Source organism: Patagioenas fasciata, chromosome 1 (assembly GCF_037038585.1).
Source record: "Patagioenas fasciata isolate bPatFas1 chromosome 1, bPatFas1.hap1, whole genome shotgun sequence".
NCBI classification, from domain to species: Eukaryota; Metazoa; Chordata; class Aves; order Columbiformes; family Columbidae; genus Patagioenas; species Patagioenas fasciata.
Genome location: NC_092520.1, coordinates 25,413,911 through 25,441,516, shown reverse-complemented (window position 1 = coordinate 25,441,516; position 27,606 = coordinate 25,413,911). Strand labels below are relative to the sequence as shown.

General features: G+C 37.0%; 1 protein-coding gene across 4 annotated transcripts in view; it reads right to left on the bottom strand.

The window, feature by feature from the left end:
• PDS5B (PDS5 cohesin associated factor B) overlaps positions 1-27,606 on the bottom strand; it is a 110,241-nt gene that overhangs the window by 62,783 nt on the left and 19,852 nt on the right. For all 4 annotated transcript variants that reach the window (XM_065829896.2, XM_065829925.2, XM_065829917.2 and 1 more), the window contains exons 2-8: positions 24,563-24,688; positions 20,469-20,672; positions 16,018-16,104; positions 15,824-15,921; positions 14,657-14,783; positions 8,009-8,089; positions 5,706-5,846 (exon numbers count right to left, since the gene is read on the bottom strand). In XM_065829896.2, coding sequence (XP_065685968.1) covers positions 5,706-5,846; positions 8,009-8,089; positions 14,657-14,783; positions 15,824-15,921; positions 16,018-16,104; positions 20,469-20,672; positions 24,563-24,670 — 846 coding nt within the window. In that variant the 5' untranslated portion in view covers positions 24,671-24,688. The remainder of the gene's footprint in view (positions 1-5,705; positions 5,847-8,008; positions 8,090-14,656; positions 14,784-15,823; positions 15,922-16,017; positions 16,105-20,468; positions 20,673-24,562; positions 24,689-27,606) is intronic.

The following is a 27,606-nucleotide window of genomic DNA, read 5'->3' as shown; positions in this document are numbered from 1 at the left end:
CTCCAACTCCTATCAGCCACAGAGGTTGAGAACAACGTAGCCAAATTAATTGGAAGGCAGTGGAGATTGCTCAGCGAAGCTCATCTGGTTGTGAGAAAACCACCACCACTTCATTGCCAAAACATACCGCAAAATATTTAGGAGCAAAGAAATAAGATAGTACATGGAAATTCTGGTTCACGTACAGAATATACAACTGGTGGAAAAGTTTCTGATACCAGGAAGAATCAGTTTAGAGGAAAAGGATCACTATCAGAGAAATGCCCAGCACCCACACTGCAAGACTGAGTACTCTAAGATGAAACACATGACCAATCTCTGCAATTACAAGTCCAGAATACCAAAAGCTTTCAGCATCCTCCAAGAACAGGAGAAGGTCCTCAAAACTGGAACAATCAAGATCAAGAGCACCACCCTTGGTCCCTTCATTTTAACTACAATTTATGGAAGGGAGCATGGCAGCTCTTGCACTCACGCAACAGGAGGACATCCAACAGACTTCACAGACTTCAGTTAGACAGAACTCAGTAGTTCTCGTAAGTCCAGGCAGAATACAGATTCACCATAAGCCAAGCACACTCATGGGAGAGGCCTGGACATGATCTCCCACTAAGCAAAGTTACAGCTCTTTGTAGATGATCAGTTGGAGGGGTTGGCAGTTGGAGACACTGGCAGTATGAACTACCCACAATGAGATACTGTTGTAACTTCAATGGCTTCCACCAAAGCAGGACTTAGATAGAGTTTCTTCAACACTGTGTGAATTTTAAATGTTTGTTGAGTTGTTCATCACCACTGCTGCACAATCCTCCAAAAAGACAGCTAAGAGCCCTTCTTAAGCAAGAAGGGCTATGTCCACCAGCATTACTGAAGCATGTATTCTAAGACAGAATTATAGTTTTTCCAGTATGGCCACTATAACACTGCACTTTATTCTGTCTATGAATCTTTGCATTAGAAACAATTTATTCAGCAACTTAGTCAAATGAATCACCAGACCTTGTTTTCCAAGTACTAAGTGGAACCAAAATGTGCCATGTACTCCATACCAGAGACATAATTTTAACCTCTCTCTTTTGCAGAAAAGATTGAAAGGACAGCACCAAAATGCCATATGGATAATCTCCACTAACACCTGATAATAGTGGTTATGTCTCTGTCTCACAAGACAACCAGAGACCATCAACTTAGATGAGCTGGACTCAAGACTTGTGCATTCTCCCAGAGAAATGTGCACCAGTTCTGCAGCATGCCCTTAAAATTCCTGAAAAGCCATCTACATGTCTAGACAACTCGGACCACTTATCTCCCTTGTTCAAAAGACAAGGGGATGTCTAAAGATGACACCAGAAGACATGCAGAACAACTCTGTCCACTACATCCAAACATGTTACTGGCTGATAATGCTTTGTGGTGGTAGCATCAGCCCACTAAGCTCCAGAAATGAATGATGTCAAGATAAGAGCAAGGTGGCTGGTGTGACACTTAAGCTTGTGGCACCTACTATCCTTGTGGTAAAGTATAATGAAGAAACTCCCAGCAGTGCCAAACACAAGAACATGGAGCAATCATAGGACAAATGTGTGCACAGATCCAAAGAGGCAGGCAGCACAGAAATACTTCCCCATGCACATCAATATCTTTTTATATTCAGCTCAGTATTTCAGGCTGTTCCAGGGGACATCATGGTAGCAGTGTACATCTCGGTCTCAGCAATGGTATTACAAACTGATGGATGTGAATGACTATTTTGGTTTGAGTGGAAGAAGTGTAGCTGGAAAGGATCCCCTCAGTGTAAATGGATCCATTCCATTCACCAAACAAGATTCATCAGTAATCACACAGCTCCAGGACCAGAACATCTGTCTTCTTGATGCATCTCAATTAAAAAGGAAGTAAGGATGAACAAACTAAACTAAAATTCTCTTTAAGCACACAGTAACAGGAAGCAAAATAAATATACCATGAGAACATACAGTTGGAATTCCTCAAGGACGATCCCTCAAAGTCTTTAATCATATTATCATTCCTCCAGGAATTCATGTCTTCACGTGTGGCTAATAATTTCCCACTTTGTTGCCAAATGACACCCCAAAAAAGTGAAGAATTTTTTTCCAGGTTGTCGTTATTCAAGTGCTATAATATTTGCCTTTGGAAATCCCATGTCACATCATTCTTTTCTTATATGGGAGGCCTAATTGCTATTTCCCAATTTATTTTAAAGTCCTGTGCTGTACTGAGCTAACCTTCATTGTTCTTCAGGTTTTCAATTATAGGGCCAGTTAAAAAAAAAAAAAAGTTAACATTCATGATTCTCTCCTTGCAAAAACACTTTTTAGACAATGTAAAAAGAATTTAAGAACAACTCAGATAAAAACAACTCAAGTACAGAAAAACATAGACTGCTTTAAAAAAATAGATCTCTTAAATTAAATTTCACTGAAATGATAAAAAATACTGTGTTTCATTCAAATTCATGCAGAACTTGTCAAGTTTGCACCTGAAAATACTTTTTCAAGGCATCAGCTTTAAAGTGAGACAGAACACTTGGTGTCTTGCTCAGAGGAAGTCTACCACCAGCCTCCTCCATCTGGACTTTTTCAAAAACACAGAGAGCAATTACCCATTTCATCTTTGAACAGCACAGATCATATGTCCACTTCCATGTGTTCAACGCCTGCAAGATGAGATCATTCTGACACATCTTCACTCCTCAAAATTGACAACTCAACAGCTGAGACAGCCGCAGCTTTCCTTCAACATCATCTGCCTCAGGAGTAACACAAATCTCTTCAGCAGCGAAGCGGCTATATGAGATCTTGGAACACAGTAAATGTCCCACTATCCCATAAGCATTATTTGAGTATTTGCCTCTAGTACGTGACTTCTATTATCACGCCTGTATATTCAAGAGCCATATCAGACAATCTCACAGAAGAGAAATTGGACATCCCTGAGAAAGTATGCATCTGACCTAGACTTAACACACAAACTGCAAAGCTATGTACCAAATCCAGGAAAGTCAGAGCCACCTAGTCAAGCTCTGAATGATTTACAGAGCTCATTGAATTTTGTGGTTACTGTATCATTAACTTTAATTGACTTTTATTCAAAAAGTCATCTCCCCTATCCCGTATTTCAATAAGGGCTGCCAAGCATATTTTCGTCCTTTACGACACACCTGATCCAAGGCTTCATCAAGCTAACAAGGATACTGCTGTTCAGCTTCTTTTCATTCAAAGCAACAAAACATCAGCTGCCTTCTACCATAGCATTTTGAATTTCATTGAAGTCACACTTACTTCTCAACACACTAACATGTTCTTCACCTGTTCCTGAATTAAAAATGCTTGACACTGGCTGCTGCTGTTTAGATTAAAGCCACAGCTATTGCTGGAGTGGAAAGTATTTAATCATCACTGGTAGGTCTGCATGGAGAACAAACTTGTGCTGATCTCAGAAAAACCATAGGCTGACCAGATTTCATTAATATTTTAGAACATTCATTTTCAAAATACCCTCTTAACCACAGAAAGATTTCACAGACCTTTCAACTCATTTAGAACCATAGAATGGTTAGGGTTGGAAGGGACTTCTAAAAATCTTCTAGTCCAACTCCCTTGTCATCAGTAGGGACACCTTTCACTAGATCAGGCTGCTCAAAGCCCCAGTCAGCCTGACCAATGATGAGGCATCCACGACTTCCCTGGGCAACCTGCTCCAGTGTCAGGATTTAAATCAGGACTATCCTATTTCAAATAGAGGTGGTTTTTTCTGTACAAGATGGGTCAAACTCCATTTGACAGCCAATATGACAAAATAGGCATACATTAGTCTTCGTTATACCTCAAGGCATCAAAAGCACACACCTGAAGCAACAAGATGACTCAAACAGCTGTACCATGCCCTCAGAATAGCTACAAACTGTACTGAGTTCAACAAAATATCAAGGAAAAAGAGCAGTAAGAATGTAACTATCAAAATACACAAGTCTACTGGAAACACTGTTCAACTGGACCCCCTTATCCCTCAAGTGTCCAGACCGCAAGGAGAAAACTACACTACGGATCAAGGAGATGAAAAGCAACAAAATACATGTTGATCATCTAAAAAGAGCCTACTAAACAAAGAACAGAAATGCAAACATAAAAAAAAGTTTTGTAAATTAAGAGGTACAAATAAAATATGGAAGTGCTTAGGTCTGAAATCACCCAGTTGAAGGAAGAGACCACAAGTCCTTTTTTTTGTTGTTGGAGGAGGGAGGTGGGTAGAGGAGGGAGAGAAAAACAAGATTTTACAGCATTAGGCTGCTAAACTTTATGATTCCAATGGTAAAATAGGACACAAAAAAAAGGAGTTTGTATTGAAATAGTGGAATGTGAGAGTCAACGAAGGAACAGGAAGACAATTCAAGAACCTTCAGTTCTAAATGGATCTAAAGATGGAAAGGTTACTGCAATTATGGCTATGAAAAAAAAGGATGTGGCAGCAGTTAAGATTAAATATCTTGAGAAACAGCTTCAGCTGCAGCAGTACTGTTTTTATTGGAGTGAGAATGATAACTGTTCACCATCTGTAAGAACAGGAATTAAAGGCTGGAAAAGGTACACTGTAAGACACAGACAGCAAGCAGTAAATGGAACCCTACTTCTTTCAGAAATGTGAATGGAAAGATATAACCATTAAAAACAACTCATCCAACAAATGTTGTATGCCTGCCTAGTGATATTAGTGAAAAAATATAATAGGCATGAACAACCCACTATGATCATAAATATTGCAAGAGCGGGTAAAAGGTTCTACAAAGCTAAAATCTGTCCTCAATAACAAAAATATACACAAATTTAGAAGTTGCCCAGTACACATTAGCCCTCAAGATTAGTCACAAATCAAACTTAGTCATACAAAACTAATTAAATTCCCCACTTCCACAGAAACCATGTGGAATGAAAAACAGAATAAAAGTAGTGCAGAATAAAGCTGAGAATTTCTCCAAGTGGACACACTCTGAAATGGTAGAAAATCAAAGAGAAAAATACCTATTAAAATAGATCGCTAGCATCAGCTATCCTTGAGACATAAGAAATAAGCCTGAAAAATCATAAGCATAATTGTAGCAAAGACTACAAGACATATTTTTAGAGTTCAGCGCTGTTTCCACCTATCACAGACCTTCTATTTGTACAAAATTGTCAGTACATCAGTTTCCATTAACATGGAGCTACACTTCTCCCTGCCAAAATTCACTATTCTGAACAGATGCAGTTTCTCTGCAGAAGATATTGTCAACACATAAGAGCTCTTCACAATAAATACTACGGCAAACCAAGGAACAAAACAGGTCAGATTCTCAATTCATCCAAAAAAAAAAAAAATATCAAGTTACTGCTTGAAAGATACAAGTGAGAAAAAAAAAAACAAAACCAAACAAACAAAAACCCAAAAAACAAACAACACACAAAGCAACCCCAACCGTATGCATACCTGCACTGTAGGTCAATACATTCGAAGTTAAATTACTCTTTTTGAGGGCTTTTATGAGTTTTCCTTTAAACAATGCAGACATTATATGTTTTATAAATAAATATTAGTTTTATATGCCAAATAATTTAATGAACTTGTCAGTTAAAAAAATATAAAATAAAATTCATAGTAGTAGTCAAAGCACACGTTTCAACTATAGAGAAAGCAGAATAAGTGTTTACCTTAAGTTTGAATTCAAGCTGTGGTAGAACAGAAAGCAAGAGGTGACTGTCAATATTGTATAACTCCAGAATCAAGTCAAACACGTGCTCTGACAAGTCACTAATTGATGTTTTACCAAGCATGAGGACCTGATTGAAGAACTGCAAAATAAAACAGAATACACATGAATAACTAGAATATATATACATTCTTCTAAATCGTATGCTTGTCTACCACTAAATCTACCTTTTAATCTCAGAACATTTATTGCACCAAAATTTAAAAAAAAAAAAAAAAAAAAAGGGTGTGCATAGATCAGGATTCTGTAGTAAAATCCTAAAATATCATTGTTTTGTACCCAATAGTACAAATAAAGGAAAACACATAAGAGATGCTTAGTTTACCGCAGGAAGCCTACAACACAACTTTAGGTGAGTTCAAGTGCATCAGATCTTTTTATAATGTGACTACATTTAGAGTTATTTCACTGTTGAGCACAATCATTTTCAAAGCATTCTAATATTTAGTCAAAACAAGGCTGAAACAGCTGGCTAATTACTATACTACACAGTTGACAGGTTAACATGTTGTAAGTAAAAGCATAGGAATTATTAACTGACTGTTCCAGAATTTATATTTACAAGCAGCATAATGCAGCTGTAAAGCAATTATTCTTTCTTGGTGAACTCAACAGTTTGAGGGAAACTTCACACTTTTCATTAAAGAAAATATTTTCTAATATAAAATATTAATTCCACACTACTTTCAAGTCTATCCTTTCACAATAGATGGCTAAGAAGCAACTAAACGTGTATACCACCCCCTACTCACAGGAGGGAGAATATAACTTGGAAAATTTTTCTTCTTTTACATTTAAACAATACACAAGCGTGGCTAAAAAAATTATACTATACCCAGCTGCCACTAAGGCAACACAATGCACATGACTGGCAGTTCAGTTTTCTATTCCTAAACTTCGGACACATGAACATCACAACCCTCTGAACCTAACAAAGTTAATCATATCAGTAAAGAAACCAAGAATATGAAAGCTACCACTTTCTAAGGTTATAAAGCGAACCCCAACTAGTGATACAATAGAAAAAAGTCCACTGTTTCTAGGAATTACTAAAAAAACAGGAGATAAGTGCATTTCATTAGAAGTTAAAGACTTGGTACTGTCTTGCAGAAAAGTTTTCCTTTTCCAGATATACTTGCCTGGAATGCATATATTCCTGGTTAGGCAACTAAATCCTACCGTGTCTTTAACATATTTTAAGAAAGAAACTTTCAAAGCAAAGAAACCAGACAGTATAATATTTCCCACTTGTGGGAAACCAAAAGCAGAAGAATGCATGTACATATTTTCCATAGGAGGAAGACTTTTATTGTACAGACTTCCTTAAAACCCACAAAATGTCCCCAACTTGTAATCTAATCTTACAGATGAACAACATTAAAAACATGTTCCCATGTAGCAACACCTTCCCAAACAGTAGGTTTGACTAACAAGTTTGGAGCAAGAGTTCTCTCTGAAGATTTTTTAAAAATCTTATTAATAGAAGGTACCCACTTTCCATGTACCACAAGTGTTACAAGTTGAAAATTTTCTATTGTTTTTAAGCTCTTGAGGTTTTGGATAGCTGGCATGAGATCTGCCAAATCGTTAACTACTTTACAAAAAAATAAAGTGTAATTTAGTTTTCTATTGTGTAACTTAATTTAGAGCATAAGCCTGTCTGATCTTTACTTCCTCTCACCCCTCTTCTCTTGCAGTGTCTATGATGTCTACACTCAACTTGGCTACAACCCTCAATCCACTCACTGGTTTTTCTTACTACGTATTCTTAAATTTTATTTCCTCTACTTTTCCAGTGACAACGGCGTTAAAATTCTGCTCTATCTTCCCTTCTCCTACCTTCTAAGTATTCTCATCTCCTCACTAGAAAAACAATTCTGCCACAGGAAAAATGTCTTTGTATATCGTTATCAGAACAATACATTTAAGTACATTTGGTCTTTGAGTCACATTAAGGACTGAAGTGCAAGGTCTTCCAAGACAGCAGAAAGTAAACTATTCATTGCACTTCAGAAATCAAAATTGATACCGGGTTACCAGTTTCTATATGGTAAAGAATTAGACTTCAAAGGGTCAGGTTAAGCAGTGGTTCATTAATGTAAAAATTCTCTCAAAAGAGCAATTGAGAATTTGTAGAAAGTTATTTTACAACCTTATTTGGCTATATGCAATTCATTCTTTTTATAATACAGCTCAGTTTAAAAAAAGTATTGATTTCCTTATTTGTTTATAGTCTTCACTTACGTTAGTAATATATGGTTCAATTGCTTGCGCTGTCCTCTTTAGTAAAGCCTTTGCCAAATCATAGGCTTGCTTGTTTAAATTCTGGAGGAAGAAAACAAAAAACACACAGAAAAAAAATTAGCACGTGCATTAATTTTAAAAATAAATACGAGAACTTAAAACTACCATATATTGGTAAATGCATTAAAGAAATAGCCTGTTCTTTTCATACTTTGAGTAGTAAAAATAATACAGTAAAAACAAACCCAGTCCAAACAGAGCTTTGTAGTATCCACTGGGATTACTGAGAAAACTCTTTCCTGGCAAATGAGGGATTACTTTTCAGTCGCCCATCTAAACCTGACACTCAGTGAATCAGTTCCTGTATTTCACTGCTGCTCCTTATCAACTTCCCAAAAAAACAGGAAAGCAACATGGAGGCATTTACAGTCACCACAGAAGCAAGATTCTGAACAGGATTGTGGCAGAAAATACAATTCTGTCCTTGCACCAAGCAGCCACCTGTAAACCACCAGCACACTCTCCATAGTTTCTCCCAAAGATAATCTTAGTCTGTCTGACTGAGACACCAAAGGGGAAAACAAAACAAAACAAACAAATCAAATACCAACAAACATATAACACCAGCATCACAGCAAGAATTTTAGCCTGTGAGAAAAAAAAGTGTGAAGAATACAAGCTAACAGAACTGTAATAACTGTAATATAAAAATCAACAAGAAACCACCAGCCCACAAGACTCCTATTCTCCTATTTGTGCATCTAATTGGGTTGTTGCTCTATCATTGTTCCCTTACTTTCCCAGCACACGCTCTCCATCCTCTAGTTGCTGTGTCTTTTTTCCAATTTCTATATCACAACTAAATTTCAAAAATTTTCAGGCCTTGTGACACCCACTGCAGACCTGATTAACACATAGAAGAATAAAGGAAAAATCTTCAATACAAAAATTATATAATCTTTTAATAAGTGAAGTCTCTGTAAAAAATATAGTTCTCCCAATTTTGATTAATCCTTGCAATTTGAAACACCCAGCATACTCCACTTACAACAGTATAAAGTGGAAGTTTGTGGTTGTGTTTTAAAAATACATCTCACCTATAAAAGGAAAACATCTTTCCTTTTAGCATAATGAAAAGCCACAAGATGCATTGCCACACCCAGAGTATTTCTTTGCCTGCATATACTTAGTTCTTTGCAGCCATCTGAATGAGATCTTCAAAGAGATGGGGAGTGCTGTCTGTATTCAAAAACTATGTAAAACTATGGACTTCTAGACAGCAACGGGAACAGATTCACATTTTCTTTCAATATAAAACAAAAGAAGTCTTCGGTTTGCCTACTGATACAATTAAGGTAAGTGACTGAAGTCAAAGACTATGAAGATTCACATCTCAAGTATCTGTTACTCAAAGCCACTAGAGAAAGTGAATAAAAGTCCCAATTCTGGAAAGATACTAGAATGCTTATGTAAGATGCTAATATCCTTGTAATTTCCTGTTCCCTTATCTAATCCACGTGAAAGGGCCGACACTGGCAGACTTTTTACAATATTGTATGGCTGCTCCATGCCCCAGAAAGGAGCAGGTTCTGCATACCAGATTAAGACCGAAAAAAAAAACCCAAAACCAAAACACCACACCAAAAAAAAACCTGCTACAAATGTTTCCACCTGTAGCATTTGTTTTCTGTTATTTAGTTAGAGCTGTGACTGTTCAGGAAGCAGAAGGCACAACCAACCAAAACAAGCAATGTCTGCCACTTGCAATTCTTGCTCTGATCCTTCTTGACTTCCACGGTTCACCTCCACCAAAACAAAGAAAACAGCTTTCACCTGGGTAAGAGTGAACTCTGTATCATGGGCAAGATCTGATTTCTGTATAAAACAAGTCTGAACTGCATACCTGAGTTCCAACAGGCAGATCTGTCTTGATTCCCACTAGTTAAGAGTTATCTTTCACACAGCAGTTCATTTCTAAAAAGCTTCCAGAATTCAACTACACAACTAGTAATAACTAAAGTTTAAAACAACATGAATTCTCACACATATCCTTAGGAAAGAAAGCCTGAAAAAACAGAGATCTTTCATAATTAAGCCACTAAAGGCCAAGCAAAAGATCCCCCAGCACCTTGATGTCTACAGAGAAAAACACTAGAAGTAGCTATTTGCAACCTTAACACATTCATGTTACATTTCATTGTATCTAAAAAAGCTCCAAAGAGAAAAAAATAGCGTAGATCACAAGTGGCTAAGGAAAGTTAGCTATTATTTTCATGCCTCACACACTGAATTTAATTGTGCTAATAGCCAAGGCTCTCAAATGTCCAGAGGCCAAACTTTCTGAAAATAACAAGGCCAAAGAAGTCTCAAAAGCATGCAAGACAAGTTTTCTGCTCCCTTTTCCAGTTTCAGGGTAAAAGTAGAAACAAGAAAAAGTGGTACTGCCTTAACTGAAATAAAAACAGGAACAATCCAGGGCATTACCTAATAGGTTCAAAGATCTTTTAAAAAACATCAAACCTACCTTTCTGGCTAATTTAATAGCCACAAAGATACCTCAAACTTTGCCTGCAGGAAAAATTTTATGAGGGTAAGACCTAAATTAACAAATTTCTTCTGTCTTTTATCTAAAGTCTCCTAAGCTGACATGTATTTCAAGATCTTTTAATGATTTAATAAAGTCCTGATTGATAGGGACAATCATGTTCATCAGGATACCCAGTGCAGATAAGCTTTCAAGAGTCCTGGACTGGGTAGTAACTAAGTCATCAGTTGGCAACACTGCTTAAACTAACCATTAGTAATTACTACATTTTGAAGGAAAAAGCAGAAATAAGTATTGATTGATAAGGACAAACCAAAGAACCACCCATGAGAAGGCAGAACACAAATCTTCTGCAAGATAATTGAGAAGTTACATCTGACTTGTAAAACAGAGGATCCTGCAGATGCACCTTTTCCCCCAAAAAAACAAGTCCGGTTTTCTTTCAGAAAAGAATGTTAATAAACAGAGGAGAACTTTTTTTATTCTTACAAGGCCTTCAGCAATAATACTTGAAAACAAACCATCTTCATCAAGCATAAGTTCTCTATTTTGTCTCAATTTCTGCCATGATTTTTGTGTATATATTTCTAGCATTTCAAGCTTTTTACACTTCCAGAAGACACTAAGAGTTTTGCCAACTTATTTTTCATATCTGTTCTTCTCTAGAATGTTTGACAAACTCCTCCTGCAGGTACAAGAAGTGGCAGCAACCTCTCTGACAGCAAGGCACAAGCATTTCTGTGTACATACAGACAATGCTCTTCAGGACGGTTTGTCACAGAGCCAAAGTTCAGTTGTACTGCTGCAATGGGGTTGGCAGTGACGGAAAGATGTACCCACTGATTTTTTTTTTCAACTACTTTTTCCAGCTGCCTTTCAATGTCCAATTTAACACAGCTCAAACAAATTTAGAGTGAAATAATTTGTACTCATCCTTTAAAACAACAACAAAAAAAACCCTAACAGAAAACAAATGCATGTCCCCATTCTTTCTTCAAAAAGGATGACTAACTAGAATCAATACACTCCTTAATTTTATAACTTCAGGAGTAAAATAAACCACTATGCCTGTATGTAGAGCAAATGTTATGAAAAACTCATATATTTTAAGATATTTTTTACGACCATTTTCAAATGCCAAGATTTTACTCTTATTATCAATGGCCCAGGAGCAGAATTTGTACCCAAGAGCACTTGACAAAACAGTTTTAACAGATTTTCTAGTTCTGCTGGGGGTGAGAAACAGGTTTTTAAGGACATCTGACAAAGAAAAAGCTCAGCTAAAGTGTTGCCAAGATAGATAACACTAATTATTAAGCAAGTTCCTAGCAGAGAAAGTCAGGAATTTAATTGTCAGTATCACTTTTTCAAAAAGATAAGCATGTGGAATGTGCAATGTGGGATTTATTGAATCATTTGATACCTGCTGTACTACTCCACCAAGCCTGTGCATACTCTATCATACCTGTTTTGTGACATGAGCTTCAGCCGCTTTCTTTCAGGTTTACATCAATATGGCTTTTATTCTGACCAACAAACTCAGGTGAGCTAGGACATCTTAGACTACTTCAGTGACTAGGAATTGTGGCAGACAGACATTTGACAGTACGTCATGTCCCCACTTAACGCTCCTTATGCCTGAGTTTTTGCAGCCATCCTTGGTAGCACCACTACCTATCAGACTTGCTTCTCAGGACTATGGACTGTGTCTGGCATTCCTCTTAGGAAAGATATTGAGCTTGATTTTAAGAAGTAACAGCATCAAATTAACATTTGGTAAACTGTTCAATTAGTAAGTACAACTCTTAAAAATATTCATATAATTTTCACATCATCTGTCTAATTTCAGAATTTTAGCCAATGGACCTCAGCATCCAGGATCAAAAACTAAAGGAGCCATTTGAACCTTCTGTTCCCAATACACACTTACAGACTGCTCCTTTCATAAATTATACACGTTAAGCTCCTCAATTCTTCAACCTAGTGTTACTACAACTGTTTATACACCAAAAGTCAGTCTAACGCTACTACTGTTTTCTGGAATACAATCATCCAGTTCACAAGGGCACGTCACATTCCCTCACACACACAACCTTCCTTCTGGCTGTATTAAAAATACACTGCTTGCCTGTATCATCTGCTACGTAATTGTCCTATCTACAACAATTTCTCAGTCCGATAGTTTTCAAATCTGAGCTAGAAACAAAACTATCCTACTTCAACTCAATCAAAAAATATTCTTTTGGTCCTCCAAGTACCTAGTTAGACAAGGATTTGCCACTCACCATTATATCAACACTTGGCATTGTCCTGTTCTCAGTGGCCAGTCTGATTTTTCAATTTCCCCTCCCTGCAGCCTGTACAGTTTAACAGCTGGGTCAGCTAAGACACAGTACTTCTTTATGGTGAACCTTCTCCTTAACTCCCTTGTAGTTTTGTGCTCAATGGGCATGAGTGGAAAAATTCTCACTCCAAATCCATTGCATTTTTCCAACATGACATTAGCAGCCATAGAAATTGATTGGATTACTATATCAGCCCCAAAATTTTAAATAAACACTATATGAAGATAATGAGATGAAATAGGAAAATATTAGAAGTTTCTTTCCATTAGTATAAAAGTTCTAAAGAATTAAAACAAAGGTCAAAGTACTCAGAATATGATCTAAAGTTATGAAGATATTTCAGTTAGAAAGCAAGCCATAAACTAGCATCCTGTCCAAAGAGCCAGTTTGATTAAAACAGAAGCAGAAGAAAATGCAAAACCCCAAATACCTTATCCTGTTAAAATGTTTGGTCAATAACTTTAAATCCACTATAAAACAGAACTGTTTCAGTACTATAGCAAATCTAACAGGATGCAAATTCCTCAACTCAAAATTAGTTTACAAAAAGCAGTACAGTCAAGTCAAGTTGAACATAGGCGACACAATGAAACAACAGATGCTTAACAACAGAAAATACAAAAGCCTAACTTTTTGTTTCTTGTATTCCAAGGCTTTATTTTGTAAATCTGAGTTTTAGCCACACAAATTTCACTCTAGTCCTGGCACAAAAGTACTAGACTCCTTGAAGGGCATAGCTAATACATTTCCAGTGAAAACGTGGGCAATCTACACTAAGCATTTAGTCTTTCACTGTGAACATAATATGTGCTGGTTATTTATTGAAATGGACGGCTTGTGGTAAGGCACATTATGTTGTGCTACTTGCTATACTCTTCAGAGAGTGCTTTACTCAGTTTCTTCAGGTATGCTACTGTTAAAAAAAAACACCAAACCTCTCAGATGGCAGCCAGAACTGCCTAAAATCCAGCTAAGTGCACACTTCCTAGGTAATTTCCCCAGAACCTTTCTTCTGTCATACACAACTTCCAAGTCATCTTCCACACCACAGCCTAAGGGATTCCAGCAGGATCCATCTAGTTTGCTAAACAGAGAAGTCAGACTTCCTTGCTTTTAAACATTTAAGTGTCACGACACAATGCAAAATTAGAAGCTTTTCCTCAGTTCATCTGTTGGCCTCTTTTTTTGACAAACCATTATTCATTAAGGAAAGACAGCCATCACTCGGGCTCTTCGGGCACCACCATTTCTAACCAAAGTTCTACAGCACAGCTCAAACATACCAATGTGCTTTCAATGACACTAAGTCAACATTATTGAAATACAACAGAGCCAACCACAAATCAGCAGTCGTAACAGCCTTTTCCCCTCTCACTTAGGGCAGCACATTAGTTTGAACTGTTGATATAGTATTATACTAATTAAAAACTTCCCAAAGGATATATGTATCTTTTAGGTTAAGTTCTACTGGTATTGACTATATATAAAAAACCTGTGTAGAAATTTGCATGACATTAAAGCTCTTAGATTACTATGACAACTGATACTTTGGTTTATGGCAAGTGAATCAAAGCAATAGAAATCTATTGCATTTTCTGGCTATTAAAATTCTTTGCTAAAAAAAAAAATTTAAAAAAATCCAACCACTAGAAACACATTGGCTACAGATGTACTCTCAGTGAAACCTAAATATCTGAATGCATACATCCAATAAATCACAGCAACAAACAAGAAAATTAAGCCACTATTAAGTCTTACCTTATGTGCTGGCACTAGATTAACTAACACTGTATCCAAAAGCTCCTGTGACACAGTATCTCCCTCACAAATGATAGAGCTCATCAGATCAACCATGTGCATGTGTACTTTCTGGTTATGACCATTGCTGAAATTAAAAAGAAGAATTCTTAGTGTACTAATCATATAAAGTACAACTTCCATTCAGAGTACACCCTATGGTGATGCCAAACAAGGAATACAATAATCAAATCACAAGTTTTCTTAAAAGTCAAAACAGTTAAGTTTCTTGGCTGTACGTAATACTTTCCAAAATGTTTTTGAAAGTCATGCCCTCTTCATTGACTACAGTAGTCAGAGAATAAGAGGACTGTATCTGTTCCTGCCATGAAAAGATAATTTATTAGAACATCCCACTGGTGAGATTTCATCTGAGTGCAGCGTCCAGTTCTGGGCTTCCCAGCAAAAGAAATATGGAGAGGTTGAGAGAGCTGACATCTTTTTTTAGACTTCAGAAGAGACGGTTTCGGGAAAAACTTATCAGTATGTTTCAACACTTGGTGTTCAGAGTAAAGACAACAAGTTCAGACTCTTCTCAGTGGTGTCCAGTGACAGGACAGGAGGCAACGGGCACAAGGTGAAATATAGGACATTCCGTTTAGACATCATAAAGAGAAACTTGAAGTATAAAAGTGATGGAGCACTAGAAGGTTGCCCAGAGGCCACAGAGTCTCCACCCTGGGAGATGCTCAAAACCCAACTGGCTACAGCCTCAGGCAATCTGCTCAAGCTGACCCTGGTTTGAGCAAGAAGGGCAGACTGGACAATCCCTAGCAGTACCTTCCAGTGTCCGCTATTTTCTGACTCACATTTTTATAGCAATAATCCTCCAAATTCCTTAGAATGACATATTGCACAATTTGCTTTCAATTTCAAGAACAGAATAAACACAAACACAATCAAAGTAAGTTTCTTAAAAAAAAAAGATGATCTGCAGTGTCTATTGTTTAATTAAAACAGGCAAAACTGACAAACTTGTTATATTTATAACACCACCTGTAGTTAAACTGAATTACAGAACTAAGGTTGTTAATGATAAAAGCCACACAATAGACAGAACACCTAGGTTAGAAATATCTGACCTAACCCATGCAATAATATATTATAATTCAGGGTGACAATACTTACTTTATTACTGAAAATAGCGTTCTGTACAACTGTGTAAAAATCTCATTGCTGTCTTCTAACTCAAAGCATATGTTATAAGACTTGACCCAAGCAATGTTCTGTGACAAACAGGAAAAAATAAAAGCAGTAGTTAATACAAGACTAGTTGAAAAACTACATTTAACAGTTATTATGAAATAAGTTCTGAAGCTTACCTCAAGCAAATAAAAATATCGATTAAACTGGGGGCTTTTTGTATCTTCTAAACCCTTAAGTTGCCTTGTTATGAACATAAATATATCCTGAAAAGAAAGATGTGACAGTTATTTAATCAACTGCAATGAAATTTGCAAAATTAAAACAATTACCTTTTAAAATTACTGGTATGATTCTACACTACAAAGTATGCAGCAATAACAGACACACTATTTCACTGTCCGAAAGATTATTTACAAAATCTCACAGAGAATGTCAAGGAGTGATTTTTAAATGCTTCATGTTTCTTCAAAGGGCTGAGAAAATCACCTTTTTCTACAGAAGCGAAAGTTTTTCTTTTCCAAAGAAAAACACTCAAAGCTGTAACTGGCTGACATGCTGCAGAAGTCAAAATATTTCTCAGAGGGACAATGAGCTTTACGTTTTTACTTCATACTGCAACAGGTTTCAACAGAAGCGGTGAAAAAAAAGAACTAGGCAACTGCAGCTTTCCTAAGACTATTATTATACATTCACACTGTATTGTTTGTGCATTTCTCAATCATCATTCTACTGACACTCATCACATCTCTTGCAAAAACCAATACACCAAGTTTCTCCTGCTTCCTTTATGATCTTGCAGCACCAGAAGACTTCTTCCAAAAAAGTCTCACACTGAGTAAATTCAATCAGTTATAAGGAACAGTCTATTATGAACAACATGGAAACACAAAGGAAGGTGTATTTTTAAAATGCTTTTAATATTCAGATAATTAACAGCTAGAAATTCATAACTACTATACTAAATAAAAAGATTCAGAAGTATCTGTCACCAGAAATAATGTTCACAAGTTCAACTGTATCTATAGAATTTTATCTAACAATCTATGTACAAATCAAATAAATTCCAAAAGGTATAAAGTTGCCATAATAAATACAAGAAAGCCTTACAGTTAACCATGAACAGCTATCCTAGAAATAGCCTAGAAAGCTCGTCTGTAATGTTTTCAAAAGACCATTTCACCTCACCTCCCAAAGGAGGAGATTGGCAAAAGATAAGAATGGAGCTCCTTTTTCGAACACTACAAGCACAGAATCCAGCCTTAATAATTAACCCAAGCATTTACTGTGCTTCTAGGTAAAAACAAGAATTCGACTACACGTGACATCATCATCTTTTGCTAAAAAAGCACAGCAAACACACTGTTCAGAGATACAGGTACGATAATGCTTGAATTTGGATCAAGATTCTGCTTTTGAAGTGTTAAGTAAGGATGATGAGAAGAATCACTGGTTCACACTACAGGTCAGTTACAGAAAACGCAAACCAGACTCTAGTTGAAATGAAGCCAGAAGTTACAGCTCAAAGGACACATCTAACGGACTCAAACCACCAAAGAGCATTCAGTCCATTCACTAAAAGGCAGTCCAGGGAATCCCCCCGTTAAAAACTAGTGCCTAAACCACTAGCAGGCCAGCAGCTCATCCAAAATGAGCTCCATCACCTGAAAAACTGGTACACCAGAAGATGCTGTGAAGTTCAGAAGACATATGAACTGAGTCTCAGTGAAGGATATATTCAATTAAAGAAGAAAGGGAGCATCTGAGAGAATGACCAATGCCAAATATAAAAACTACTTCATCTTAGAACTCATGGCCTAAACAGGACTATTCTGTTAAAACTTTACTAAAACTTTACTAAATTCAATCAGTTCCTTTAACCAAGTATCTTTAATTTTCATTCTGCAGCTCAGCCTGCAACACTTACTTATGGAATGTGATTAAAAGACCCCACTGAAATCAAAACTAATTTTCCCAAATTTTATAAAGTACACACTGTCTTGTATAGAAATACACATATAAATGAATGGCATATACATACAAAATGTCTAGCATCTGAAAGCTCCATGTGAATGGTGTCATTTGAAAAAGTAATAATTTGCTCCTAATTTTATTTATTTGTTCCTATTCCTGTTTTAAAAGAAGCAAGACAGACTAAACTCAAAAGTACTCACTAATTTTTAAGACCTAGTATAATACAACCCAATTTTTTAACCTTTTTAGAGCATACAGGATATACTATTTGAACATGCATTTATAAATCCGAAACACAGGGTAAAATAAACTTCTCTTGCAATTTCTTAGTGCGGCCCTTTCACAAATTGGACAATACAGTTTCACATCAGACTCCATAAGTCTACATTAGATCCCAGATTCTAAAAACAAAAGTGCTTATACTTCAGCTTTAGGAAGAAAATTGAATGTTTTTTGCGGATTGTTGTCTTGATACCAATTAACCACATAATGGTTTCGGTAAGTATCAGAGCCATGGCTTCCACTACGTAACATGTTCAGATAGTTGAAGTTCTGCTAACATATATACCCCCCTAAACATCTCCATTTCAGCCAAGTCAGGTAGACAGTCCATTCCTCCAAGTGGTTTTCTTTGACACATATCAGCGATCAGAACATCATCTCCTCCCCTTGAAAATTAGATTTGGGCTCTGAGCTTCCCCCAGACTGAGGAAAACCTAAGTTAGAAATCTCCAGATCCCAGAAGTGCAACCCTGATTCAGTTCTGCTTTTAACCTGTTCACGGCATTTCCCATCCCTGTTGTCAAAGTTTTTTTAACACTCATTGAGGAAATCAAGATTCATACTGAGGATACAGACAAGAGAGGGAAACCTCAAATTCCGATTCCTTTCTCTCAGTATCTCACTTTCAGAATGCATAAGTTAGAAAGAGATCTGAAGAGTATGAAGCAAGCGCAATAATTTAAGATTTACATTTTCCCCGCTCAATAAATTACCCTTTTCAGCACTTTCTTCTTTCATCTTCAGCTTTGGTGCTAAACAAACTAGAAGAGATTCAAAGCTACAGTATTGATATATTAAATACTGGGTAAAAATAGTGTCAAGATATAACCCAGAGGAAGCATTCTTCCTCTTGCCTCTTTCTTATAAAGTGAAGAGAACTCTTCAACATTTGTATCAGAGCTTGTCCTGCAACCACAAAAGCTGTGCTCAGCACGAACTGATTTGCAAAAACCAATACCCCCAAGCAAAGGTCTGTACTGTTTATCCTTTCATTATTTCTCAAAATGTTTAGAAATCTGCATCAAGAAACTGAATTCTGAAATCTGCACAGGTTTCAAGACTGAATGTTGACAGCAGAAGTTCATAGTCTGTTCAGAGCTCTATCCAAGTAGCAGTAGTATGCTCACACTGCATGACTGAGATCAGTAAGATAAACCTTCCAATATTATAATATTTGAAACTTAATAGCATTTGATAGATGAAATTCTGTAAGGAAGAATATTATCATTTGTTAGCCCAAATCAGAAAAAAGGAAAAAAACCTCTAAGCCTAAAAAGCAAAGGAAAACGTAACACTGAAAACTGAAGTAAAAATCAAGATGCCTCAAAACCAGACTTAAACCTAACATAGCAGAGAAAGGTGTTGTTAGTCTCCAGTTGAAGATGGTGTAATCAGTAAGTAAGGAAAGCAGACAGTGTATAATCAGAGGTGCAACAATTCAGAACTAAGAAAACACAGATAACAGAAATGTGTCTGGTAACAAAGGATGTACTACACGTGAAACTGCTCTGTCTGCCCTACTTACGAAGCACTTCTAGTGCAACTGCTTCATCAGGAATTGAGTGAGTCCTTTCACTGTAATAAATGTACCTTCCACCAGAACCATCCTACTGTGGACAAAGCAAACAAACAACCAAGAAGCCCACATGGACTCTTAAATCAGGGAAACAAAAAAAGTACACATTTTTCAGTGTTATTTACCCCCACAAGATTTTCTGTAAGACTCAGTTCATCACTCTAGATTCAGACTGTGTAACCGAAGTAGTCTGATTTTGTCAGTTGGAAAGAAAGTTAGATTCCTACTTAAAACAAAAAAGTAAAACAACTCAAAGCAATCTAAAATTGTTTTTTTCTGAAACAAATGTGGCAGATCCGTACTGTCTTTTCAAACCTGGCATTTTTCTATCAACCATCTCCATCTAGTGGGATCAGTGATGTTTGTAATTGCAGAATTTTCTAATTCAAATCAGAAATAATTATCCTCTGTACAAAAATATTTCTCCTTTGTTTCGGTAGAGCCTCAGTTGAAGGAGTTGGCTATCTTGCAAGAGATTATGATAAAAGCTATAGACATATCCATATTTCTAAAGCGACAGATCACCATCTGCAAATCCCAATGACAGTTCAATAAAGTATTTATTTTTAATATAAATCCAAACCTCTACAAAGTATTGAAAGATGTACTATATATCACTCTTATCTGACAAACATGTCACCTGACTGAACACCCTTATCCCAGAATCAAGTGAAAACCCTGGATTGCTTAGGCTGAACCAGAAATCAAAGCAGGGTTGGGGGAGGATGGTGGTTATAACAAAGTATATCAATTGTTCAGTTTAAAGACCTGGTGTGGAAAGAGATTAATTCAATTTACCTTTAGTTTATCTGGTGATGTGTATGGAGCTTCAGGGGCATAAATTCTGAAAATATCAGCAAGACAACATGCTACCAACAAACGTACATCCTTATCAGGATGTTTGAGGAAAAAATCTGAAGCAAGATGTAAAGCAAGATTCAGGTAGAGCTCCTTTTCTTCTTCAGAGTCCTGGTCCATATCCATGAATGTTTTCACAACCATCTAAAAAGAGAGATAGACATCAGTACATAAAACGAAGCACTCCGTGTAGCAGGGTTCTTACTGAAAGTTCCTTTTCTGGTTTTGTGCAACTTCTATCAGAAGCATTATTAGCAATGCAGTAACACCGAGTATTATTTGGGTCACCAGGGTACAGGAAGGAGCTAGTCAAGTGTTCTATCAGCTATCCCAACACAACAGGCTCAGCAGATTTTCTGAAAGCCTGGCTGTAGTACTTCACATACCTTTTTGAGAAACCATATAATCAAGTTGGCCAACTCAAAAAATACAACAGCATTCACTCTTACAGCCATTCACTGAAAACTTTAGAAAACAGCACAACTTTGTGCAAACTGTTTAATTCTCCCTGAAGTATTTAGGGCTACAATTTACTTTCCCTCTGTTCTCTTTCAACATCAAGTTTTTCTCTAGTACAGCTCTGAGGACAAGTTTATTCGTGTGCTGCCCAGAAGCAGAGCACACATTGTCAGCAGAAGCAGATAAAAACCCAGTGCGGCCCAGCAGCTGCTGTCCAACAGGACTAAAACGCCCATTAGCATTACTAGGATCCAGTAGACTTAAGCTATGGAAGAAAAAGAAGGAAAAGTTTGGGACACCAAGTGCTTAACACCCTAAATAGACCAAAAGCAAGAAAAGCCATAAATAGTAACTGGTAGTCGGTGAGAATTCTTATATTTAAAACACTGTTTGAAGGAGAAAACCCATGAACAAAACAAAGTAATTAAGTTTTTGTCAAATTTCTTACTTGAATCACAGAGACACAGTTACTTTAAAGAGTTCAACTCTCATTAAAATTAACAAAATGGCAATAAATACTTGATTACACAATTCTGAAAATTAGAGTCAAAACTCCCATCTATTTCAGCAGTGCAGGAAAAGATATTTTTCAAGAATAAGGATTATAAGAATGTCAATGAAGTTCCTCACAACAAGCAAACAAACACTCACAACACCACCAACCCCAAACCACTACAAATTATTTTACTTTGCTACAGTTTTATTAAAAAAAAAAAAAAAAAAAAAAAAAAAAAGTTGTGTTTTTTTGGTGGTGGTAGATTTTTTGTTTGTTTTCCAAAATTTACTGTAATTGTTCAGGTAGTAACAAATCCTGCTTTAAAAAAGGATGGATTTCTGCATCATTAGGATCACAGCAGCTGTAAAGCTTCCAAGCATATTAGAGTCATTTACTAAAAGGCACAGAAGATTACACACACACACACAACCTCCAATGAGAGAAAAATAAAGTCCTCTCCAGTCAGACACAAGATGAACCATTTGAAGTGCACTTGTGCCCTTACACACTATCAGAGTAACTGAACATCAGAATTGTTTTCACTTCTATTGAATGTATTTAGATTTATATAATTAATAAAGTAATGAATAAATATTCAGAGATCACAAAAGTTCTTGCAGCAAATGTATGTATTGTCTAGTCTAGAAAGGAACCTTCAGTTTCTCTTCACTGACAACATGAACTTCCATACTGGTCAGGACAATCAGTCATCTTGTCTCCAGAACACTCTATCACAATGTTTAAGGGGGAAAAAACCAAAAACAAAACCAAAAAAAGTGCTAGTTCTTTTAACATAACTTTCTAGATTCCTGCAGAGCAATAGGTTAGAGGACTCCTGAGCCTGAGATCACACCCAGACCACCATAATTAATACTCCTGGAGCTTCATCTTTCAAATGTGGCCTGTATTTCTTAACCCATTACATTTTTCTGACTCCTATGTCTTTCTACAATAATAAGCCTTGGAATTTAGTTTTAGAACTTCTAGAAAAGTATATTAAGGGAGTGAGAAGATGATTAAGGGAGTGGAGCATCTCCCTTATGAGGAAAAGCTGAAGGAGCTGGGGCTCTTTAGCTTGGAGGAGACTGAGGGGGGACCTCATTAATGTTTATAAATATGTAAAGGGTGAGCGTCACGAGGATGGAGCCACGCTCTTCTCGACGACAACCAATGGTAGAACAAGGGGTAATGGGTTCAAACTGGAACACAAGAGGTTCCACTTAAATTTGAGAAGAAACTTCTTCTCAGTGAGGATGACAGAGCACTGGAACAGGCTGCCCAGGGAGGTTGTGGAGTCTCCTACTCTGGAGACATTGAAAACCCACCTGGACGCCTTCCTATGTAACCTCATCTAGGTGTTCCTGCTCTGGTGGGGGGATTGGACTGGATGATCTTTTGAGGTCCCTTCCAACTCCTAACATTCTGTGCTATTATTAGACTGCTGCTCTAAAATTAATCTCTTTCATTAGACGATGCCTTGGTTCTTGTGTAGGAAGAAAAACTGCGGAAAAAATACTCTTCTCACAGTATTTTTAATTTCCAAATATTTATCACCTTTCTGTCTCCAGTATTATTTCATAACTCTGATCACTTAGTTTGTATCTCCTTTCCAAATCTACTATAACTTGGAGATGGTGTAGATCAGCAATGCATAAAATTTGTGAGGTAAGTTATGCTAATATATAAATTCACTGTGCCTATTTTCCATTTTATTCACAGATTTCCCAATAATTTGTATTTATATAAATATATTGTCATTAACAAACAGCACACTATCTGCTTGTGTAAATTAAAATCCATGGGAAAGTGGTTCTTCCCTAATATTTATATGACTTTGTCAGTCAGGGCAATGCAGAGGTTAATAGTTAACTTATTTATCAACTACATTTCTTTAGCACCTGAAACTCTTTATACTGTCGCTCTATAAACCTGTAGCGTAGCCTGGATCATCCAATCCTTTAGAAAAGAAACGTGTTTTTTTCTCCCTGCAAGCATGCTAATGAATCACAGCCAGAGCGAACAGCAGACAAGAAACACAGGACAGTGCAAAGCACACTTCTCCTGCAACACAGACCAAGACGATAGAAAAGAAGGGAACAGACATTCAAAGCAAAAAAATGAAACAAAACTATAGGAGAAAAAGTATCAGTAAGAACTGTGCACATTTTCACAAGCTGAAAAAATATACAAGAGCTAACAAATAACTTCTGTTAGGAGTCACTTATACACAGAGTTGTAATGTCTTATTCTGTCCAACATGATGGAATGCACTATACTGATTAAAGTCTATCAACCAAATTCCAAAAGCACAGACAGGTTATTGGGTGGAGTGGAAAAGAAATCCTTGTGTTTTGGGGTTGTATTGGTTTTTGGTCATTTACCAGCAGTTCCAACGGATTTAAAACTACTTCTTCAGAAAACAAACTCCAAATAAAGCTCTTCCAGCTGTCAGAACACTTAAGGTTCCTCTCCCACATCTGTTCCCTCCTGTTCCACAGGGCCAATCCAGTTGCAGGCATTCCTTCTGCACTGTACTAACAGGCCTGCCTTTCCTGTGAGTACATGGATGAAGAGCTGTAGTAACATATTTAACCCCCAAATCTCCCCAACCTTCTGTAGAGCTAGGCCAAATAAAGTGATCAAGAAATTCAGGAGACAGAAATATGTAGTATAATCAAGGACTTTCATCATGACACAGTCTAAAATAATAAGAATAAAAGAGCACAAACATATTCTTACACATCCATAGTATTTCCAAAATTATGACTCTCTTTTTATGTTTTCCAGTATTTTCTTATCTAAAAAGTACTGACTTACTGGAGGATCTGAAACAAAATTTAAGTAGCATTTGAAATCAATATAGCTTATTTCTATTTGTGATTTTTAAACTCATTTTGGACAAGTCACTCCAAGAAAGTAGTAGAACAGAAGGCACAATAGCCAACAAGTTCCTCTTCTAAGCATAGAAAACATAAAGCACGAAAGAAAAAAAAAAATCCTTTCTGATGGAAAATGTAGGAATAGGATCATTGTATGCTATATACAAGAAACTTCAATCTGCAGTTACTTGCTTACTAACCTTTAGCCTTCTCACCATCTCTTCTTTAGATATTTTATCAGAGATTTCTTTGACTCCTGGAGGATATGTGATTTTTCCATCGTTGGCTCTCGTCTTTGAATGAGCCATGATTTCACGATTTTAAAACTGCGGAAAGAAATGAAGAAGTTTATGTCGTTTAGCTAATTTATGTTTACCTTACTTGTCCCACTTTTATAAACAAAATTCAACTGGAAATATGCAGAAACAAAGCAAAAACTGTACAAAATATTTGTACTGTTTTCAGTGATCTATATTGTGGCAGACAGCAATATTTTGATATTCAGGTAGCTTGTCCTATACTACAACTTTGAAGAAGTACACAACAGAAAGGCCAAACCCCCTCATTACTGAACGGATCTGATCTTCACGCTACAAGATGCAACCAAGAATCTTACTGTATGAACTGTTACTACCACTTGGTAATAATGACTCCTAGCCAGCCTACATTTTTAGACTCTCTGGGAACAGCAAATAGAAAATGAAGTAGAAGAGTGCAAACCAAATGGAAGTCTTTCCTCAATGCTATAAAGCCACGTTTCTAAGCAAAGACTGCAGTATCTTCTGCTTAAGTTCCAACTATGAAAATGCCTCAGTCACTTTAAACCGATGCAAATGCAGACTGCCGCGTAATCCATCCTAAGCTATGCGAAGTTCCACTGCTGTAGGAGAAGGAAGCCAAATTGAAAGCTTTACTTACATAAAAGCAATTAATATGAAAGATAGTGAATAATAGACAACATGTGTTGGGATAATTAGAATATTAGAAAAAGAGTGTACTGGAGCAGTTACAAGTAAAAAATGGAACAACCAACAAAATATGCACACCAAAAAAAAGAAAACAGAAAATTTCTTTGCTGTTGCCTTGATATTTTTATTTATTTGCAAGTTTGAAACACTTCCCCACAGTAACCACTTTCCTGAACTGTAAATTCCAAGTCAGGCATCTTCTTCCAACTGACCTCCTATACAAGGAAGATATATGTACACTTCAAACTTCAGGACAATAACATCAGAAATAAAAATCAACCAGAATTCACAATGAGGGATAGGCTAGAAGCATGTTCCATAACCGTATGGTGTAACCTGCCATAGCTGAGACTTACTGGCCTAAGCCAAGGTCATGCTACACTGAAGGAAAACTAGAACATGAAATACACTCATCCACTCACCCCGCAAAATTATCCCGACATGTTTTGTATTCTTCAGTCCACATCCCATGGTAACAACCTAAGTTACAGATTTTGCTTCAATTTCGCTAACCTTTTAAAAACCAAAAAGTTAATGCTGACATTTAAATAATTTTGTAAAGAATACATACAGCACAACATTTTTATTTTAGGAAACTGGGAAAATGAGTAGAATTATGTGCTGATTTTGGCTGGAGTAGTTTTGTTCATTGTAGCTAGTATTGGGTTTTGGTTTGGATTTTTGCTGGGAATGGTGTAGACAACACAGGGATGTTTTAACTATTGCTGATCAGCCTTACACAGAGTAAATGCCTTTTCTGCTCCTCACCCTGCCCCACTAGTGAGTGGTCTGGCGCTGCACAATAAGCTGGGAAGGGGACACAGCTGGGACAGTTGACCCCAACTGACCAAAGGGGTATTTCATACCATTTGGCATCATGCTCAGCAATAAAGTTAGAGGGCAGGTTGGCCAAGGGGCTGCTCCTCAGGGACTGGCTGGGCATCAGTCAGTTGGTGGTGAGCAATTGTTTTCCTTTACATAACTTGTTTTCCTTGAGTTTTATTTCTCTTTGTTACTTTTAATTACAATTATTATTCTATTTCAATTATTAAACTGTTCTTATCTCAACCCATGAGTTTTCTCAACTTTCACCCTTCCCTCCATTCTGCTGTAGGGCCAAGTGAGGGAACGGTTGTGAGGTGCTTAGCTGACATCTGGGGATAAACCAGTGCAAATGAACATAATCAGACATAATTCAACAGGCATGATATGCAATGCAGTTCAGTATCTACACAAAAGCCAAGTCAGTTTCTGATATCTTCTCTGTACCTACATCTACATGGCAGCTGAATTGAGTGCTACATACCTGCACTTGTAGTAAAAACAGATAATGAGAAAGCTGGGACAGAACAAAACTCATTGAAGTAGCTTTTTCTAATACTCCCAGGAAAATAAGACACCACCTTTATCCCCATTGTATTTCTCAATGTACCATCATGACAGCAAGCCTACAACTCCTCAAAAATACACAGAAGACTTAAACAAATTCGCCCTTCTTGCTGTTTGACATAGGTCCTCCATTCTTTTGTTCAGATGTAATGATAATATATATCCTAGCTAAACTCATTTTAATAGCTCATCGCAGCAGAAAGGAGTCTTGCTTCCCTCAATCCAAAAACGTAGAAAAGCATCAGAAGCTTTGCTGGACCAACCTAACGTGCCAACTCAGAAAAATAAGCCTAACTGGTTTTGAAATGCACGTGACAAACATCAAAGCCAACTGAAAGGAAGGAACAGGAACTAAGGGAACTGAGGAATAAAACTCCCCTTCTAGTGGCTGACAGCTGTTGGATCAGATCAAGTGCAGCGGAAACTTCGTTAGAACACAATGATATAGTCCCATTTGGAGCACACTATGAAATAAATCAATGACTAAACCACACATATTATGATCAACTTGAACTGTCCAGCTGATATATCCAACCCACATCCAACCAAACTTTTAAGCTTGAATGGCATCCAAGGTCTGGGTTTGAAACTGAGCACCTCTATTGCATTCACATGGCAAGGCTTTGGTAGCAGGGAAGGCTGTAGGAATGGCCACTGTGGGAAGGCACCAGGAGAGGTCTCCATGGCAGATGGAGTCAGTTCCAGACAGATCCAAAAATGGACTCACCTCTGGACAAAGTTAAGCCCATCAGACTCCTCTGTGATAACATATTTAAGAAGTGGTGAAAAATGCTGCACAGCAGTTATGAGAGAAGTGAGGAAAAAATGTGAGAGAAACAACCCTGCAGATACAAATGCCAGTGAAGAAGGAGGGGGAGAACGTTCTC